The sequence below is a fragment of the Paramacrobiotus metropolitanus genome, unplaced genomic scaffold (assembly GCF_019649055.1).
Source record: "Paramacrobiotus metropolitanus isolate TYO unplaced genomic scaffold, Prichtersi_v1.0 Parri_scaffold0000034, whole genome shotgun sequence".
NCBI classification, from domain to species: domain Eukaryota; kingdom Metazoa; phylum Tardigrada; class Eutardigrada; order Parachela; family Macrobiotidae; genus Paramacrobiotus; species Paramacrobiotus metropolitanus.
This window is the reverse complement of record NW_026570254.1, coordinates 887,563-907,638: the sequence shown is the minus strand read 5'-3', so window position 1 is coordinate 907,638 and position 20,076 is coordinate 887,563. Positions and strand designations below refer to the sequence as shown.

Here is a 20,076-nt window from a genome sequence, read left to right as displayed (position 1 = left end):
ATAATCTCGCTGGTGTCGAAGGACTCTGGAGTCTGAACGTTGGGAATCGAGATCAAGGGACTGAGGTCAAAGATTGTGGATGCTGCCAGGCTGGCCGAACCGTCAGATGCTCGGAGCCGACAGCAGCCGAAAATCGATATGTTTGTATCGTAGCCATTGGTCAGCCAATGCGTCGATAAGGCGGAGTTTATCATCCGCCAGCTCAACCGCCGTGGGGGGGCCGATGTCTACATACTCTACACTAGTTTTCGTAGATGAATGGCTGAAATGAGTGACATCCTGCTTTTTTTTAAATTGTTGCCTTTTGAAGTGTATGGTGTTTGTTTGCAGTTTGACTGTTTGTATCGCTGCGCGAAAGTAGAAAAGGATCATTTTAATTTGATGCTTTTGTTTGTTTGCCGATTATTCGTGGACGTAATAACGACAACTTTCTTTACCTTTTCGTGTGGAAAACTTCGATTGTCAAACCATCGACGGGATCACTGAATCCGCTCAGTTGGAGTATTTTTCAGATACTGTTGTATTTTGCGACAGTTTTGTCTTACTCTGAAGCAAACCAAGAAATCTCATCAAGTGTTGCATCTCTGAGGCTGATCGATTGAAGTTGTAATTTTACTGTAAGTCGGTAATGATTAAAGCTTAGTGCATATGTTCTTCTGAAAGGAGGAAAAGTTGTCGTACCGAGCCAGCTGGTTATGCAATCATTGAGGTGCTCATCACTCATATTATTTTCTCGTTCCAAGCACTTGATGAATTTTTGTTTCTTGAAATTGACTGTTTGCATAAAAATTTCAGGAAGGATTACATTGGCGCCTGGTTGTTAATGATGGCTAGGAGGTAAGTCGCTTTGCTACCAGAACAGTTAGATCTGAATTTTTTTGGGTTGCTGTGTTTCATTTGATAATTTTTGTTTGCATTTATCATAAATGATTTGCGTAAATGATTTGATTTATGATTTGCAGTGTGAAAGTATGTGGAAAATTTCTACTTAAAATTGTGTAGTCATTAGCGGCTAGCCCTGCGATCTGAGATTTTGATATGCATTTTTGTGTCTGAAAATACAAATCACGAGATCAGACTTCTGGAAATTCTGAGTACCGTATTATTGTGCAGTTACTGTTATTCTGGAATCTTTTTGTGTCCTCGGTATTCAGTTTCTTGAATTCTTTGATGGGAAGTCAGTAATAGAATGGGCCCATTGCGTTCTGGACGTTCGTGTTGTGATGTTTTCCGAGTTTTGATTACAGCACTGCCATCTGTTTTCATTTAATTATTACACTGGATACTAATAGCAGTATTTGAAGTTGATTTTGATTTGCATTTTGTGGCTGCTTTACTCAGCTGATTTTTGTTTGAAAAGTCACTAACGATAATCATTTTTGCGCTGAAAATGGTTATTACAATGTGTATCTTATCACTTTTGAGAAAATAACGTAGCGGAGTCACTAAAGTTTATCTTCCGCTACAAAGATATCGGAATAAGTTATTATGAATTCCGAATTGTTTTTATTAAGTAAGCCTAAGGTGTGCCCTGTTGGTGATATTTCATATTTGCATGTTGCGGAGCACGCGCTGTCTTGCAGAAGAAGTGCCGACGAACGGCCACATGTATCGCCTGTGCTACGTTTCCGGATGTTTGTTAAGCACTTTTTGCCGATGTTGTTAATAGGTGGTTCCACCCAAATCTCTCAGGACGCGATGCCGAAGACGAGCTGTTGGTTCGCGGCACAGATGGCAGTTTCTTGGGTCGGCCCAGTCAGAGTAATCCGGGACAGTTCACCTTATCTGTTCGGTGAGTGATTTATCTGACTATGGAAGCCGAAGGCATTTTAATGAATATTAAGAACGTTATGGATTCCGGCTGTGTTTCGTATTAAATGTATGGGTACGGCTCAACATATTCGACTTGTTTCGTTTCAGACGTGGTAATCAAGTAACTCACATCAAAATTCAGAATACTGGGGATTATTATGATCTTTTCGGTGGTGAGAAATTTGCCACACTGGCTGAGTTGGTGCAGTTTTACATGGAGAATCCCGGACAACTGCGAGAAAAGAATGGTGATTCTATCGAACTGAAATTTCCGTTGATGTGTCCGGATCCAACCACAGAAAGGTAATTTTCAAAGTAACTAACCAAAGAGAGATTGATGATACAAATATAATCATTTGCCTCAGATGGTTTCATGGTTACCTGAGTGGAAAGGAAGCAGAAACTCAGTTGCGCGATAAGGGTAAGACCGGAAGCTTCTTGGTGCGCGAAAGCCAAAGCAAACCTGGACAATACGTGCTCTCAGTGCGAACTGACGACAAACTTCCTGTCACTCATATCATGATCAATAGCGTGGTATGCAAAATTCAGCTGATTCTGTCCGAAGGCCATTTTGGTTTTTAATTTGCCTGACGAATGTTTCCTGCAGAATAACAAGTATGAGATTGTCAGTGGAGAAAGTTTCGACAGTTTAACGGATTTGGTCGAGCATTACAAAAAGAATTTAATGGTCGACACAACAGGAACTGTGGTATCTTTAAAACATGTGAGTCTTTCAGAAAATATAGTAAAACCCTGCTAGCGCAACATTTTTTACTTTTGACAGATTAAAATCTCTTAGCTTTCCTGGTGCAAATATAGGTAGTTGATTGAAATACAACTTGCATTGACAGTGTGAGTATTTTAAACTATTTGCCTTTATAGCCGTACAACGCCACGAAATTCCCGGTTACCGATATTTGTGTGCGAGTGCGAGAGCTACAGAAAGATAGTCATACGACGATGAAGTCCGGCTTTTGGGAGGAATTCGAGGTAAGTATATTATTACACTGTTGCTGCTAATATTACTCGGTCAATGGAACATATCGACCTTTGGTTGCAGTCGTTGCAACAACAAGATCTGCGCGCCCTCCATCCAAGGAAGGAAGGGCAAAAGCCGGAAAACAAAGTCAAAAATCGATTTAAAAATATCCTGCCTTGTAAGACTGATTAAATTCTTTATTAAGCCACCTGACGGTTGACGTTGCCCGCTGTAGTTGATCACACACGCGTCATCCTGCGTGATTCCACGGATTCCACCCCAGGTTCCGATTACATCAATGCCAACTACATCTATGTATGTAATATTGTAATGTAATTCACTCCTACAACCAGCACTCCTTCTTCTCGCTTCCGGAGGTTTATGGTGTTTTAATCTGTTTTATTCGTCCCTCTGTAGCCAGACGAGAGTAACGAATTCCAGAAGCGGTACATTGCCATCCAGGGATGTTTGCCAAATACTTTAGGAGATTTTTGGCGAATGGTCTGGCAGGAAAACTCGCGAGTTATTGTAATGGCTACGAAAGAATACGAAAGAAACCGCGTAAGACGTTAGTTACCTACCGTAATGATGTTTTTTTCCTGCAATTTAGTAAATGTGGAAATAATTGTTCGTTTTTAAATTTCAATGTAAAATACGGATGTACACGGATTTGGTGCTGTGTACCGGGCCAAATCCCTTAAGTTTCGAATTCCACTTCAACGTTACGACCTTTGTGGAAAATACATATTGACAAAATGTGAAGTAATGAATGACTATTTTCCGAAGGCGACGACTGTTTTACAGCAAAAGTGTTCGCGATATTGGCCGGAACTTGGACAAGATCTGCAGTATGGTCCAATTAAAGTGCGCTGTTTAAGCGAGACGGGATACGCGGACTTTTTCCTGAGAGAATTTGAAATCCAGAATAATCAGCGAGTCAGTAGCGTGTTACTCTTACGCCTTGGAATGAATTGCCTAGCTCGTTTTGCATCGTTATAGAAAGATCCCGCACGAATAATCTCACAATTCCATCTGCACGCATGGCCCGATCACGGTGTCCCAGCCGACCCAGGATGTGTGTTGAACTTTTTGCACAAAGTTAATGATAGACAAGAAAGTATTCCTGGTGCCGGTCCTGTGGTGGTGCATTGCAGGTGCGTAGTAGCGGTTCTTCCTGTTATTACTACGTCAACTGGCTGCGCAGTACAAGTACGTTATATTCATGCCGTTACGTCTTCCCAAAATGTTTTAGTGCCGGGATCGGGCGTACAGGAACCTTCATTGTGTTGGATATCTTAATTGATCATATTAAAAATGCACGAAAGAATGGTGGGGAGCACATCAAAATTTGCTGGAACTAAAGGTTTTGGTTATTTTGACCGTAAACTTTTGACTTTGCAGGCATTGAATGCGAAATCGATATCCATCGCACTGTGCTGATGATTCGCGAGCGCCGTTCGGGAATGGTACAAGCAGAGTCACAGTACAAATTTATCTACATGGCTGTTCAGCATTACGTGCAGAATACAATTATTCCAGTACAAAGAGCTGAACAGCAGGTAACAACTAAGAAGTCTCAAAAAGTTCAAAAAACGGCAGATCTGCCGGGTATGCAAACTTGATAGAGTGTTTCAAATATAAGCATATCGATTGGTCCTCACCCGGGATTTCGTTAAATTTAATCTTTAGAGCACCTATAATTGTTGCATATGATAATTTGTAAGGATTTTAATTTCTCGCATTGTTGAAAATAATGTAAATTGGACTGGTAAAAGGATAACGATTAACGAATGTCAGAAATAGCTGTTTTACAATCTGGAATAAACATTAAAGTTTGTAACGATTTTGTAATAAATCACGTTTACCAAAGTGATCCCTGGTTACCTCGCATTGGTTAGACTTTTTTGTGTTTGGCTGCAATTGGTATCTGTCGCTGGTCGTTACTTTTATCGCAGGGTGCACTTACTAACCGCCATGATGATTACAGAATAGCCCTCTGGGTCGAGATTATCTGAATCTGAACAGCACCTACAACCAGAAAAGCACAACACCACCGGGGTCCATCAACGCCGCGCCCGGAGTACAAAACGTTCCTCCGGCCCTGCTGCCACCCGGCGCACCATCAGTCCCGCCACGTAGAGATAACAAGTGAATCTGATATCATTGTTCATGAGATCTCATCCCCGTGACGTGTGATGGGGACTGCGTGGACTGTATTATTGACGCACACATCCGATGTAGACGTAGTTGTTAGTTCCATTTGGTTCCTGACCGTCCAACAGTGACAGCAGTGCTTGAGTCCAGCTATTCTGTTGCTCAGTTTTCATGCCGAGTTAGATTATGTCAGTGCTTTTTCTTATTTAATATTTACACACAATGGTAATTCTTTTACTACAAATACTAAATCTAGACGTTTATAAAACTATGTGTTGTCAGAGATTTCTTTATGAATTTTTATTTTTCGAGTGTTTGTTTTGAATATGCTCGATAGTGTTTTAGTCTTGTTTACTGCTTAATGGAAAACGCTGCTTATTTAATGGGGAACAACAGAGCTGATTGTTTTATAGTTATTTGCTGTTTTTGATACTTAATTCTACAACTGATGCACACGGTATCGAAACATCTTTCCTAGAAAAATGCATAGCCACTGCAGCCCGAAAGTTTGCGGAGTGTGAAGTGATAGCGAAAATATTCGCGCAGTGACTCAGTGCTCTGGATTAGACGATTGCAGTACGGAATACGGATACCTTGCCTAGATTAGATACGCCACAGTGGGAACAGCAGTGAGCAATTTAACACTGCCTTGTAAATGTTCTGAAAAGCATACAAAATAAATGTAACCATAAGTAATAAATGCGGCATTTACGAACCAATAGGTAGATGCTTACTGTATCAGCGAGCTTGTCACCCATTTCATAGGTCAAATTCTTGGTAAACTTAGAAAACACACTGATAAAGCTCTGGAAAGTTTGCTTTAATACTACACTGTTATCACCTCAAACAGCTGCAGTGTTTGAGTTTCTATCAGTAACTTACTATGACACATGGAGAGTAACCGTGTAAATATGGCTTGAAACTTTGGCTCACCATTTTGGCGCTGGTTCGTAATACCATATCATACATTTCCACAAACACCAAAGAATATTCTACGCCAGCAACTTTTAATTTTGGCGTTAATTGTGATTAAACTGACGTTACTATTAGATGGTCCTGGGAATAAGGAAGTGGAATTAAGTCACTGTCATCAGCTTCCATTATACGCTGTATTTTACGGATCTTACTGAAAACAACAAAAATGTCGTTCCAGTCGCTGTTGATCGGTTGGATAAATATGTTTTTTGGATTCTGTTTAGTTGGATTACAAGTGGCATGTAAGTGGTGAAAACATAATAATATAAAACAATTTAAAGCAAAAATTCGCAGTACTTCAGTATACTTGTGGCGGTAGTACTTAATGCTGCCGACGTATTAAGCATACTACTTATAGAAATCTTGAAAACCCAGAAATGTCTCACTTTAAAGAACATGTTTTCTGTCAAACTGTAAAACCATTAAAAATTCCGAGATCAGCAAAACTGCGTGCATATTTTCTGTGCACGCTAGCTATAGTTTGGTTTTTTTAAATTGATGGGGCAAAGTGTCTGTATGTCGAAAAATCATCTTGTAATGACCTTTGAAAGGCTTTCGTTTGCAATATCGTCTGATGATTAAAACGTACGATGCTTCTTCTCCATTTGAAAGTTATGTTTTCGGTTTTCCAAGAAGACCATTCTAGTTATGCTTACCTTTTTAGACCGGTTAATCATTTTTTATGATGCATTTTGTAGAACCCATTCAGCCATTTAAAAACAGCAAAATAATAAAGTTTTTCGAGCCAAAAACATAACTACTTAATTCAGCACCTGTTATGATTTATAAGCAATTAACGATGTTTATAGAGCAACGAATAAGTGTGATCAAATTTAGAAACCTGCAATTAAATTATTAGCATGTTATTTATTATTTGGTTGTTTAATGTTTCCGACTTCTTAAAGTTAAAGAAGTGCCTGCTTCGCCATCTTTATTATATATTTGTACAGTAAAATTAATATTTACCTATTTTGGGGTGGGGAGTATGACATCCAGGATTATATGGTATGAGCATGCACAAAAACAATTAATGGGCATTGCGGAAGGAATGCCCATTCATACATCCCTTCGAACTCTGTACTGTACTCCTAGAGCACGGTTCGGGGACATAATTTCTTTATGCCGTACGTATTCGGAATTAAGCATCATTACAGATTATAACGCATCTTATAATATCATGTACTCTGGTAATGTACAAAAATAACAGTCATTATCTTTGAGATATATTATGTAGTTGTGGACAAGTGACAACGTATAGTTGCGTTATGGTTATGGCTTACTGGTTAGTGGTTAGCGCACACTACATAGTGTATACTACCGACATGGTAGGGTTACTACGGTACATCCGTTGCAGGTTATATCATGCTGCATTATTGGTACACCTGGGGCCTATTCGAAGGACGATTTGCCCCTGGCGCCTGGCTAGGAGGATGGATTTTCATCACCGGGATTATTGGCGTGGTTCATGGTTGCACCATGTCAAAAAAACTGCGTGCTGTCGTGATTGGTTTCAATGTGCTGGCGTCCGTGCTGGCTGTGGTTATGTTAGCCCTTGCAGTCGGATGGCGGCTTCTGGATCCCGAAGGATTCCTTTATACTGACTGCGAATACCCGTTTGTATGCCCTTATAAGTGTAATATTGACGTTACTTTTTGACAAACAAGCACCTATTGTCGTTATGTACGGCTCACAAAAGTGGCAGAGCATAATAATTATTACATATAGTTACAGAGAATATTCGTTTTACTGGTTAAACGAGCGCGCCATTTCGATCGAGCGCTGTTACAAAAAGCATTTGTATTTCATTAATCGTATATGCATTTTATGTTATGTGTAACTGAAGAACCGTATTCGTACTACACTAAATCTTTACTTACACTCAGTTAACTGCAAGACTCAGTAAAAAATTTCTACTGTATTACAAGCCGTTGATGACCTGTATAATGTGCATATTGTGGCAAAGCCTAGAAATTGCGAAAGGTCAAACGACATTGCCTATAACTATTGTAAAAGTATTCGTCTGTTTTAAATTTAGGAGTTTCTTACCACTAAAGGCATTTATAGACGCCATAACTGCTGTAGTGAACAAAAATATTATTATCGTAGTGTTCATATAAAACTGTGCTTGTTGATTGTTAATTGAGATTTTATGCTTTAGGTGCCATGGATTTATTATTATGCCCCTCATTGCGAAGCGGCGCATAAGGTGCAAATCATGGGCGCCACGATGATGGCCGTCGCTGTATGGGAAGTCATTTTTGGGGTAGTAGCTGCTGTTGTAGTTCGCGGAGCAGAAACCGACGAAGCGCCACACGAGCGGAAAAAGTTCAGACGGCCATGAAAAGAGCGAAAGAATGTAAAATCGTTGACAACCACGTCGGTCATATATACATTTCCCTTCTGAACTATAAAAAAAGCAAAACTTTTAGTGGAGTTAATTGTATACCGATGTTCATTTGAATGGTTACGTCAAAATAACCCAATTGAACCGGCACCTCTGGTGTTGCAACCAATAACAGTTACAGTATTTTTTTATCTGCTATGTGCATCAGTTTTTAATGCATTAAGCTTAACGTGCGAACAATAGCGTGTACGATTTCAAACAGTCGATTAACTTTTTCGAGGTCCCAAAATAAGTATTCAAGAACTGAAATTAAAACAATTATATTTCAAAACTTTGCACGCAAACCAGTACTACATAGTAAACTGCAACCAAGCTACTGAACCTTTGCATGTACAGTACTACACAATACATTGGACGTTAATTGTACTTGTTTCAAGGTATGAGCCACTATAATGCCGTGTCGTAATAACAATTTTGTATTTGTGCTTGTGGCTGTTTTTGGTTCTGGATTGCTTTGTCCCAAAAAACACATTCTGTTTATACGAAAAATTGGTCGAATTACAATTCGGACTGCTGATTGTTAACAAACTGTTTCATGTTTACCGCAAATTATATTATGTCTGTAAGAAAACAAGAAATTGACTTTATTGGCTTGGCGTTGCAAAAGTAGAAGTAGTCCTAAGCGTACAACAATTTATCAGAACTACAGTCTGTACTCGTAGATTCACCGATTTACCAGAATGAGAAGCTACTCTAGGATTAATGTACTCACACCTATCTTCCTCGATACTTTTGTAACTTATCCAGGCTTTCATCGGTAATTTGGTAAATCAGGACATTAAGAATGTCGTTTTAAATACTGGTCAAGACTTGCGCTGAAAATTATTTTGCATACTATTTATAATTTATATGTACTGTACGCCGCTAAACAATGCAGCACTCTGTCTACACCACAGCCTTTGCCGAGCACAAGATTCATACCAACAATAACATACGCACATATTATCAACACAAATTGTAATACAATATAGTCATTTTGTCATAATGTCTTGATTCCGACAAAAGAAAATACAACATGTTCCGACAAAGCCAACAAATATAAACATTAATGTTTTAACTTCAGTACAATAAATTCCAAACTTAACTGTAGTTCTTTGTAGGTCGCTAATTTTTTAGTCAACCTATTAGCAATAACACATTGCGCAAATTTCCACGCAAAACACATTTTATTCGAACGATACGATCTCTAATTTAAGATTAAGTACTGTGTTGACGATTCCAGATCTGTGTGCTTATTCAGTGTTGCTTTTTGCTTTAATAAGGCTTGTAAGAACACTAACAATGCATTTTCTTTCCTGCTTAGCGTTTCTATATTTTTTGCAAACAGCATGAGAGCAGCTTTTTTCGGGGTTAATTGCCGAAAAAATGTGGTGTCTACAGATAAAAAAAGCGTACAAGTACAGCAATTAATGCATTTTAATTTTTTTAACTTTCGTTCTTCCGTTTCTTAAAATTCTGATTATGAATCGATTCTTGAACAAGATATACTGCCTACATATAAAACTGTACCAGGAGCAACAAGATGTTAACATTCTTAATTTACCTTGAAATTTCAATTGTAGCTCACAGTACAAGTGCACTTATTTCACTGGCACAATCATGATCCTTTTGTTTTTTCTTCCTGGTTCTCTTGCGTTGCAGCGAAAATAACCAATAAAGATGTATGTGATCTACTTGCCAAGTGTTCTACATAAACAAATTCAATTTGCATGGAATGGAATTGAAGTATTTATTGCCGCGTACAGAAGTATGGCATTACCGCAGGCACCGGAAGTACCTGTAATCGATAACTATTTGAAACCGGTAATCGCATGTAGCAAATCCGATCGCTCTGAATCTATGAATTAAATTCGTGGTACGTTTCCCAGTTTGAATTGCTGACTGCATATGTACGGTTTTGTGCAAATGTGAACGATGCTCTTACATGCAAGTCCATGTGAATGTAACCGAAGCGAAATGCGAACTGTACAGCGAAAAGCACCGGCCTGACAATGTGCAAAGTTGAAATGAAATGGGAAATGTGCAACGTTTAAGAAGAATTAAATTTTACGGTTTTTAATTAGCACATTGACTGGTGATATTTGATATTCTCTAACAAGCATGCCTTCGCAGTCTGTGATAAATGAAATACCCTGCACAAATACTACAACAAAGCATATCATAACTACGCAGTAGCTGTACAGAAACCATCGTATGACATTGGTAAGGTCACGGATCCCGGAGCAACAGCGGGGTGAAAGCGCTGGGGCGAAAATGCGTAAAAACGTCAACAACTAAATAAACTGTAGGAATATGATAATCAAACGCGATACTTACGTCCACAGAAGGTACAAGAAAATCCGAATGAGGAAAAACATTGTTAGCACAAAACTGGAAACTTCTGACGTGCAGTAAATTTTAATCAATTTGTAATTGCACCTATGCATCAAATTTTAACATACATCGATAGCACTCTCCGATGCATACATACGAACACTTCTGTGACTGTGAAATCCAAGAAAGACTAATTTTGACGTTGAGCATTATGCTAAATTTTCAGACTTTAAAAGTCCCTACTAGTTTATTCACAAACAAGAAATCATCTAACGAGAAAACACATTTTACCGCTTTTCCGAATGAATTTATTAGCAACCGGAATAATTGTGCAATGTGAGTAAACGCAGCTCGAAGGCCAAATGAATGAGCAGCAGGACATAAAAATGAAAATCATCGATAAATGAAAAACAATACCACTTGTCAGATCATAAATGCCGCTATCTACCCATAGATCACGTTAATTCGGACCTCCAGGGGATTGCCCTCTGGGTAGAAACGGCTGAATAATCTGTAAAAAAGCTAAGGCGCTTTCACCCCGGATTACACGAATTTCCCGACTAATATCAATTAACTTTCCATAATAATCTGTTCACAAAAACATCAGACAGCTGTCCACACCCGCTTTCTGACTCGTCCGGCATTTCTTCGCCCATATTGAGGACCCTCGAGGGATTTCCGGTGGGTATCATCGTATGCTGTCTGGCGATCTGTAGACACTTTGGGAAACGCAGCATCTTTCGCTGAAACATAAGACACCAAGTGTGTAAAGGGAAGACACGAAGATTACCAGCCAAGACAGCACACACATAAGCGTATTCTCTCTGTTTACATTCGAAAAGACAAACACTTTTCCCAATCAGCGCAACCACTGACCCCGTCGCCCAAACCGTTTTTTCCGCTCCGCTCTCTGCCATCTTTACCGGCCTCTTCCGCTGACAGTTTACATAGGGGAGCTGTTGTAAAATTAGCTCTGCATGTCGCATCAGAACGCGGGCATCACTGACAAATCTAAAAACGGCATCATCAGTACATCTGCTCCAATTAAACGCTGGAGCGTGGCCGGCGCTTAGAGAGCAGTGCAGCCGCCACCTAGATCACCCAACACCCCCGGTCGTTGTCCAGCGGCGGTGTACCGGCGTCTCACATACATGGATATATGGCGATTCCGGGCGGATAACATGTTGCGTTGAAACGAAGCGAATCAGCTGGCGTTCAATGCGGCAGTATTAAGAGGTTCATTTCGATCGCTACTTCATACCACCACATGAAACGTCGCCTAATTCCTTCGACAGTCCAGAAAAACAAACATCCATCCGATATCTTCATGTATCACAATGGAGTAAAGAATAGAGTCCCGTATAGTTTTTCCCACTCATTAACCACACCGTGCGGTCTCGGCACGGATGTGCCGACATCTGCTTCCGGTTTCCGGCTGCTAGTTGATCAGGGGGATAACCGCACAACATCACTCTCAACCGGCACGAATAAACCCCACAAATTTAACACTGCACAATTGTGAGCACACGGGCCCTGCTCTAACTGCATGCCGGGGGGATCATCATCATGAAATCAAATCACAGAGTAGACGCCGAATGGCGAATGAATATGGCGGAATTATCAGTGCACGAATGGATACTTACCTGTTCGAGGACATCATACGGCACGGAAAGCAACTTTTTACTCGTGCGATTTGCGCCCATGATCCAGACGAGAGGCTTTTATGGCCAGCTCGTTACAGGCCAATGCGTTATTAAATCAAACTATTATCAATAGGAAAAAACATAGGCTCCGCTGGCACAGACACAGTCACACTGGATATTCCATACCCGGTACACACACCGATAGCCACGGAAGTAATGCAGTTTAACCAACCAATCACGGTACCGGGCGGCTGCGTTTCATTTCGGCGAAAGGCATGCTGAGTTATACAGATAACTGCGCCCAATGTTAATGTAAGCGCAGCCAGCTGAATTTTACAATGCTGCAATGCAGCTTCTTTTTTGCAAAAACGAGCAGACAGTGCAATGTTTATTAAGCTAGACCCAGCCGAAGCAACAGCGACACAGACGGCTTTAAAAGCCGGCCAGCCAACTATGATGCCGCAGACGAGTGCGCAGTCATTAAACGAAATTACTCATTGGCGAATGTTCACCTTTCCAGCGGCAACCATCAGCACTTTCTCATCAACACAACATACGACCTCTTTAAATGGTCACAATCCGCTGGCGAATAATGCACTAGCTGATGTTTCCGTACCGGTACAGAGCACTTCTTGTACGTACAGTGTTTCGTGCACAGATTGTTTACTCGTATGGTATCCGTATGTAACCGGTTCATGACGAAAAACGCGATATTAATAAAAGTACAGGGCGAGTGGCACAAGTATTGTACATCGTCTGTGCGCAGCTGTATTTTCCACCCCTCAAACACCCCAGACAATCGATCACGAAACGCTAAAACGCCTTCAAAAATGGTAGGAATATTGTTGCTACAATACGTGAGAGTCACTCGAAAAAGCATACTTCTATTGCAAATGCATTGGCAATGACAGCAGTGTCTGGTTATTTCTCGAATAAAAAATGCGCATTGTTATCGTTCCTGAATACAAAACACGGCCACAGACGAATCAGCCGTTTAACCCCGCTACACCGCATTTCTCGTCTGTCACTTAACCGTAACCGCCTCACCCTGTGGCGGCATACGGCCAACACAGACAGCTCCTGGCCGGAAAGATTTTTTTGCCCAACTCGCTTTTTCTATGCGACTCCATACAGCGATGCTCGACAATGCAATCAAAACTGTTACCTTGTCAAATTTATGTGCTGGTTCAGGAAAAAAATGCTCAAACACACAAAAATCATATTTAATAAATGGTGAAAGTACGCGTTGACTGTCGGACAACACTCGAAGCAACAAAAACAGCGCCGCGGAGGCAGTGTTCGATACCTAAGGGAAATCCAATTCAGCGAACAGTTCAAAACACGATGGGAAATCAAAGCCGTATGCATGTCCTATTAGATTAGCAAAAAAAAGCCGCGGCAGTAAGTGAAAAATCCGCATTATCCTTATCAGTACGTAATCAGGTCACTCGCCTGAAGTCGCCGGCAACTCATTCACTGGTGTTTTTATAAAAATGACGAAGCATTACTTGCCAACACGGTACGTCACTGGAAGAGAAAAGTTTTCACAAACACCGCATTCATATCTGGCAGCGAGTTCAGGCAATCAATCCGTGTACGTATACCGAAATTTTACGTAACGATTCGACTTCAAAACGTTGCTACATGCCGGTAGATAAAACGCAACTGTAAACGGGATTGCGAGATTATCTCTGCGTGATATCGTTTCATTAAAATTCAACAATTTCCCTGATACAATCTTACAACAGGAAAACATGCGTAGTTCAATAATAAGTAAGTATGTCATGGCTAACAATCGCTAACAAAATAAATTAAATACAGCTATACAGACACTGCAAGTACAAACTCAAATTTAGAATCAATGTAAAATGCAGATTACCGTGCAAACTGAGAGTACATTGAACAATCTGCGGTCTTATGAGCTTTTAAATTTAGAGTATAGCCTTCCGATAAATATCGAAAATTGTGGCCGATCTCTGGGAGAGCTGCAGTTACTTAATTATTCAAGAAACAAACTGATTCTGAAAGCATGATACCATGAAATTGAGTGCCTTGTCAAATTAAAGACAATTGCTCAATTCACTTAAATCTTATTGATTATCACACATACAGTACAGACATACCGGTTAGGCTACTACCCCAGTGAAATAGCTACGGTGTATTTACCGTTAGAATCAATATACAGCCATATCTATATTCCAAATTTTTGGAAACCTGCACATGTAACGCAACTTTCAAATTTTAAGATGCAAATCACCGTGATGGAACGCCATATTACAGTGTACGTACCGGAAGGGATATTCACATCACGGTACAAGAATAGAGTTTTCTAAACATGGATGTATGTAGGTAGCCATTATCCTACTTGATCATGCATACCTGTTACAGCCGGAAAAGATACAGCGACGGAATCCATGCCGGTCAATCTCTCTACACTGATCCGCAACCCGACATCCCAACAGCGGCAAGTCAGTGCGACGGAAAATGAAAATTTAAAAACGAATACATGTGGAATAATAGTCTACTCCAGTGTAACTGGGTTAACTAACACTTCACAAGAATGCCCAAATCAATCCATTCGTTTTATAGCCGCACTGTGCGGTGCACTATGGTGGACTCGTTACAGGGCGAATGACGATAGACACGTAAAGAGAATGTACCGCCGCGGCATACTGATCACGACTATCATCACACTTCAAGCCCAGCAATACTAACTTGTCTAATCACTGCATTTGACAATAAAATACCGTCCATCAAAATGGGTAACAAATTGTCGGGCACTGTGCCGTAGAATTAGCTCAACTTTCACTGCAGTTATCCTTGACTGTCTGCTCGTTGCATTTGGGCGCAGCGCCCGGGTACCGCCGACTGCCGCGACACATATTAAAGTAAGTACACTACATAGTACGTACAGAAGTACAGAATCTGATATTAACACAAAATCTGCACATTCGTGGGCTGCACTCTAACAAAACGCTACTCTCAGCATTAATCGGTGGGTACCCAACGCAACGAGAAATCTACTACCACTGCAGGCCAGGCTAGTCGCCCCGGAAAACCGATGTAAATACGACACTGAGAAAAAATTACAAAAGAATACAGTCTGTCTGCCTTGTGTACAAGTACCGTATAATCGAAGTCTGCGTGTATTGTACCGCTGCAGAGCGCCGACGTTTCGCGGAGCACGCATTATTATTTTCCCTTCCCATTGAATGAACCGGTACGGCAATAGTCTATCAGCTAATGGGAAAAGCGACAAATTCCATTACGACATAAGAAACGCTTGCTCGCTTCTTATCGCACGACAAGATAAACGCCGGTATTTGTGGCGTCACCCGGGAAAATAAAACAAATTCGGACTCGGGTACGGAATGCTGCGCTGACTGGCACGCAAGATATTAAAGTAAGTAACACAACTTGGGAGAAAAATGCGAACTTTACACATTGAACTCTGTCCGTCGTTAGACAACAAAGCAGCTATTCCGGCAATCGCGTCAGATGGAAAATATGCGAAAAATTACCCACAGCCATTTAAGAATGCGGATACACACATTCTTCGCTGAACGATAGGGGAAAAAACTATTCAAGAGGCAAAAAAATATTCACTCGCCGACTAGCATATCGCGAGTGGTCGTAATCTAATTGCGCCACAGCACACGTACCGGCAGTTTATTTGTGAATATGGTGAAAAGTTGTTCAGACCATTATCACCTTTTCTATGCCAGCGAAGCGAAGTAAGTGAAGAAATACATGGTGGCCACTTGGTAATTACTCAATCACTCGGTCTTGCGGAACAATTACGCGGACATTTACCTTAAACATCAGCAGCAGTTCAGCTCAGACCATCAAAGCCGTCTGGCCTCATGTGCACCCATAAAGAGAGGTGCACGGCAGACAGCTTGCCGCTAACACATTTATAAGGCTGGTAACGGATGCCGCTTCATTTCCTCAACCGACAGCTTCCGCGATCCTCATTTGGCCTCCAATATATCCAGACACTACGCAAACACAATGCGCACTCTATGGCTATTCTCCGCTTAATGCAACCACACGCTTCACCTGCTCTAATTTTGCGTTCATTGCCACAATGACAACCAGCGCCAAAACATCAGTCAGACAGCAAACAATAAACATCACAGCGAACTGCATGAATACTAAACAACTGCGGAAACGCAAATGTAAGTCATTTCGCTTTTTTTGACAACTTTGCACTTCCGATTTCAGTTTTTACTATTCGCTGCAGCAGTTTTGTTCTGCTGTGAACACTCAGCAACGGCTGTTTTACTAAATCTTATTTTCAAATCAGCTGATGGAAGCATGAACTAACAAATTCTAATGCTGTAATTATCCAAACCATTCCTTGTAATCTGCGCAGCATATTTTACCTTTTCTTATAATTACTGGCACTATGCTGATTAAACACAGGAGAGCGACGATAATAATAAATAATATACTAGAAGTATACACTAACCGGTAAGTAGTTCATCTGTACCATACCACTGATGCCACATTTTTAGTATCTCTTCGCAAATTACAAAACTTTTACGATTGTTATACCACAAAATATCTTTCGATTAGAACTTACACCTTTTGGTCCATTTCTATTTCCTGTTCAACTTGTTGATGGAGTATGCCGCCCTTTCTGCCTTTCAAACGCGGGCTTTGATTCACGGATATATACGTACATGCAACACAGAACTAAATCAAACGGAAAAATGCCGACAAACCATTTTTCTGCACCGTCCGAGGTTCAAACAACACAGCAGACAGTTAAGCACAAAAATGCCAAGGACATTGCTGCAAGCAGTGCAAGCCTAAAACGCCGCTACACACAAACATGAAGTCAGTTAAAGTCAAAGTAAGCGCGCGCGCCACTGAAATAATTCAATCAACTTAAAAGTCTCTCTTTTCAAGTGCTTCTTTTTACCTAGAGCTGATTCAGTGATTATTAAAGATGGACAGACTCTTCAAGCGCCAAGGCAAGCGAACATAGCGCAACTGCCGGCTATGCAACACTGGCCCTGTGCTTATCAAAGCAGTATGAATATTAGTGCAAAAACGCCGATCACCAAAATGCTTTAAAGTTTAACTTACATAGATGGTACGCACCGTACAGATGCAGACAAACAGCGAAAAGCAGACATAATATTATGCCATACTCGTATGGTCTGTGCCGGATCCGGTTTGGAACTTTTCTTCCTCCACTACCGCTACTGTTCCTCCCCGACCAAAAGAATATGTCGACACCCGTACAAATCCGCGTAAAACACGAACCAATTGAGACGATTCTTCCTCTGACAAACTGGCCGATACATTTCCCCCCAATCACCGCCCGAAGGCAGAGCACTGTTCTAATTCCACACACGCCGATTCCTTAACCCTGGCCGGCCGCATCTGTACAGATACTTGTTGTCCCATTAGGAAGCAGTGTTATCCCTCTATTCCTGACAGCTCACTAACTCCCTCCATCTCCCGCAATACACAAAGCAAACACAACCCTCTCTCTTTTCAATATTTGCACCCTCAAGACGACACAGCTGATGCAGTCGCGACTAATATTTCATATAGCCATATTGCCTCATAATTCAAGCTCCCAGCAAATGACAGCCCAATCGGTCCTGCTAGTTTTTTTCAAGCGGGCCCGCTTCCAAAAATGGGGAAAACCACACTTCACGGGCAAGAGCAAAATACTGCCCCAGGGTGCTTAATAATATTCATACATGCACAACAGCTTTAGAGGCGGGTGGTTCGTGGTCATTTTTTTCTTTCGATTTCCCGCAGTAGGTTGGCCCATCTTCCTTTCTGCTTGCTGTCTGCCTGACCAAGCAGTCAGGCCAGGCCAAATCACAACTTTGACGGCATTCATGCGTCATTCGGACACCTAAACATGCCACTTAGACCGCAACACACACAGATCGTACGGCATGACATTCGCTCCATCAGAAACCTTCACAATTTCCCCTGACAGACCTGATTGATCCCCGGAGACCGCTCGCTGCATCTGCCAGCTACAACTGCGCTCCACAACACCTTCCCCGCCACCGGTCGTTATCCCATCACTATCCACCTGCAATGGCCGATATTATTAATAAGACGCTTGATGTATTATCAGTTTGTGCTGTGTGTTTAAATAACAGGAAACTGCAGTCTCCAGGGGGCACTGAGCACACTTAACGTGGCCAACTAGCATACGTCCACCGGCAGATTTGCATAACTTCATTTTCATTACTCGGTATGCCGCTAACAGGGTGCGTCAAACGTCACCGCACTCGCAGTCAGTAAACTTTCACAATATATAGCTATCAAAGTGAAATTTCACAAAATTTAATACGAAGTACTGTTACTAGTACACTGTATAATGACAACATGCCTATCTCACTCAAAGGTTGGATATGCTTGACAGTATAAAAGGGAAATATCGATCATCAAAAATTTATTGTCCAGCGGAAAAAAACGTCACACATTTCGTCATGCGAGTCACGAATTAATTAACTGACGACAAACATCCGCTTCAGAAAATATCGCGTATTTACGATCTTACGAGCGCATTGCCATCCTACTTCTGATGGTTAACAATTTTTCACGAAAATCACGCTCTGACAATACAGAAACCGATGTACATGCTGCAGCTGTTCGATTATTCTAGATTTACAATATAAAGTACAGCAGAGTACGATACTTTAATTCACATTATTCACAATAAACTGCAAAATTTTGCTAAATATATACGTATACTTTGACCAGTAACAACAACATATTTTATTGTTAGAATCCATTAACGAAGACATTTAACGTGCAGGGAAACTTCAGCGAACAGAAAGAAAAATCGAAAATTTTTCCGATGTATTAATCCATTATTGCACAGCGAACAGATGCTACAACATGGCCTTCTTATTGAACTGGCAGTCAATTCGATAAATAATTGTGTTACTCGGGAGGCAAAGCAGGTGATGCGACATCCTGCTGCCGGTTTAAACACCGAGTCTGGTAAATTAATTTTTGCTAAGAAATTAAGAATGCACCTCAGCTAATCCATATAAGATCACAAACGAAAACCATTACATCGAACCCATGGGAGAAATCAGGCCGACGTATGTATAGCGCTCTTAAAACCGGCTGAGTATGTATCTGGATTGCTTGCCCGGTACTATTACAGATTACTAATTCCATTTTTTCTGATGAATAGCCGAGGTAAAAAGCCGATATACATATGTATTATAACAGTGGGTATTACCAAAACGAAACCGTCGATAAAGCATTAACCCGTATCCACCCTAACCGGCTAAACCGATGAAAGGCAGCCTTTCGTTTACAGCGTTTGCAAAACATTTGCCGCTCGCATTTCCATCTCAGGTTTCACACGATCATCAGTCCAATCAAGGAAACACAGAGTCTCCTTTACCGCATTCAGGAGTCATTTTCTGAACACGTTTTTTTACACAAAAAAGCTCAATGTTAAGCGCATTCAGCTCCCGTGTATTCCTTTAGACGCAAAAAAAGGCAGCGGATTACAGTTATCAGCCTGATTCAGCACACATTCACACACAACCTGTCGGTCGCTTGTGGTCTGAATGCATTCAGCCACTTATTCCGTCCTAACGCCTGTGTACGCTCTATTGAAAGGAAGCCAAGGAGAAAACTGTTTTATCATAGGACATTATGCCGGCACTGCAGCAAAAACCCCGGTACTCAATGGAAAATAATTATGAACCCAACAATAATGGAATTATCAAATAAGTAAGGCGAAACACAGCCTTTTACGTTACAATCTGGTTTTCGTCGCGTTTTACGACTAA

General features: G+C 41.0%; 2 protein-coding genes across 2 annotated transcripts; both read left to right on the top strand.

Moving 5' to 3' along the window:
* The first annotated feature begins 9 nt into the window (after positions 1-9).
* On the top strand, positions 10-5,353 carry LOC129589408 (tyrosine-protein phosphatase non-receptor type 11-like). The gene is made up of 15 exons (XM_055484165.1): positions 10-617; positions 796-837; positions 1,670-1,792; positions 1,921-2,115; positions 2,178-2,346; positions 2,420-2,536; positions 2,695-2,802; positions 2,873-2,969; positions 3,027-3,106; positions 3,209-3,352; positions 3,596-3,727; positions 3,791-3,945; positions 4,044-4,120; positions 4,193-4,350; positions 4,779-5,353. The coding sequence occupies exons 2-15, from the start codon at positions 824-826 to the stop codon at positions 4,941-4,943; spliced, it is 1,734 nt and encodes a 577-aa protein (XP_055340140.1). The 5' UTR covers positions 10-617; positions 796-823; the 3' UTR covers positions 4,944-5,353.
* Positions 5,354-5,786: 433 nt separating this feature from the next.
* On the top strand, positions 5,787-8,455 carry LOC129589409 (uncharacterized). The gene is made up of 3 exons (XM_055484166.1): positions 5,787-6,162; positions 7,275-7,537; positions 8,079-8,455. The coding sequence occupies exons 1-3, from the start codon at positions 6,087-6,089 to the stop codon at positions 8,259-8,261; spliced, it is 522 nt and encodes a 173-aa protein (XP_055340141.1). The 5' UTR covers positions 5,787-6,086; the 3' UTR covers positions 8,262-8,455.
* The last annotated feature ends 11,621 nt before the right edge of the window (positions 8,456-20,076 follow it).

Excerpts from the sequence above, each read along its gene's own strand:
- LOC129589409 (XM_055484166.1), top strand. The coding sequence starts at position 6,087 with ATGTCGTTCCAGTCGCTGTTGATCGGTTGGATAAATATGTTTTTTGGA. Across the intron at positions 6,163-7,274 it reads AGTTGGATTACAAGTGGCAT|GTTATATCATGCTGCATTAT; the intron begins GTAAGTGGTGAA and ends CATCCGTTGCAG. Across the intron at positions 7,538-8,078 it reads CTGACTGCGAATACCCGTTT|GTGCCATGGATTTATTATTA; the intron begins GTATGCCCTTAT and ends TTTATGCTTTAG.
- LOC129589408 (XM_055484165.1), top strand. Across the intron at positions 2,970-3,026 it reads ATTTAAAAATATCCTGCCTT|TTGATCACACACGCGTCATC; the intron begins GTAAGACTGATT and ends TGCCCGCTGTAG. Across the intron at positions 3,107-3,208 it reads TCAATGCCAACTACATCTAT|CCAGACGAGAGTAACGAATT; the intron begins GTATGTAATATT and ends GTCCCTCTGTAG.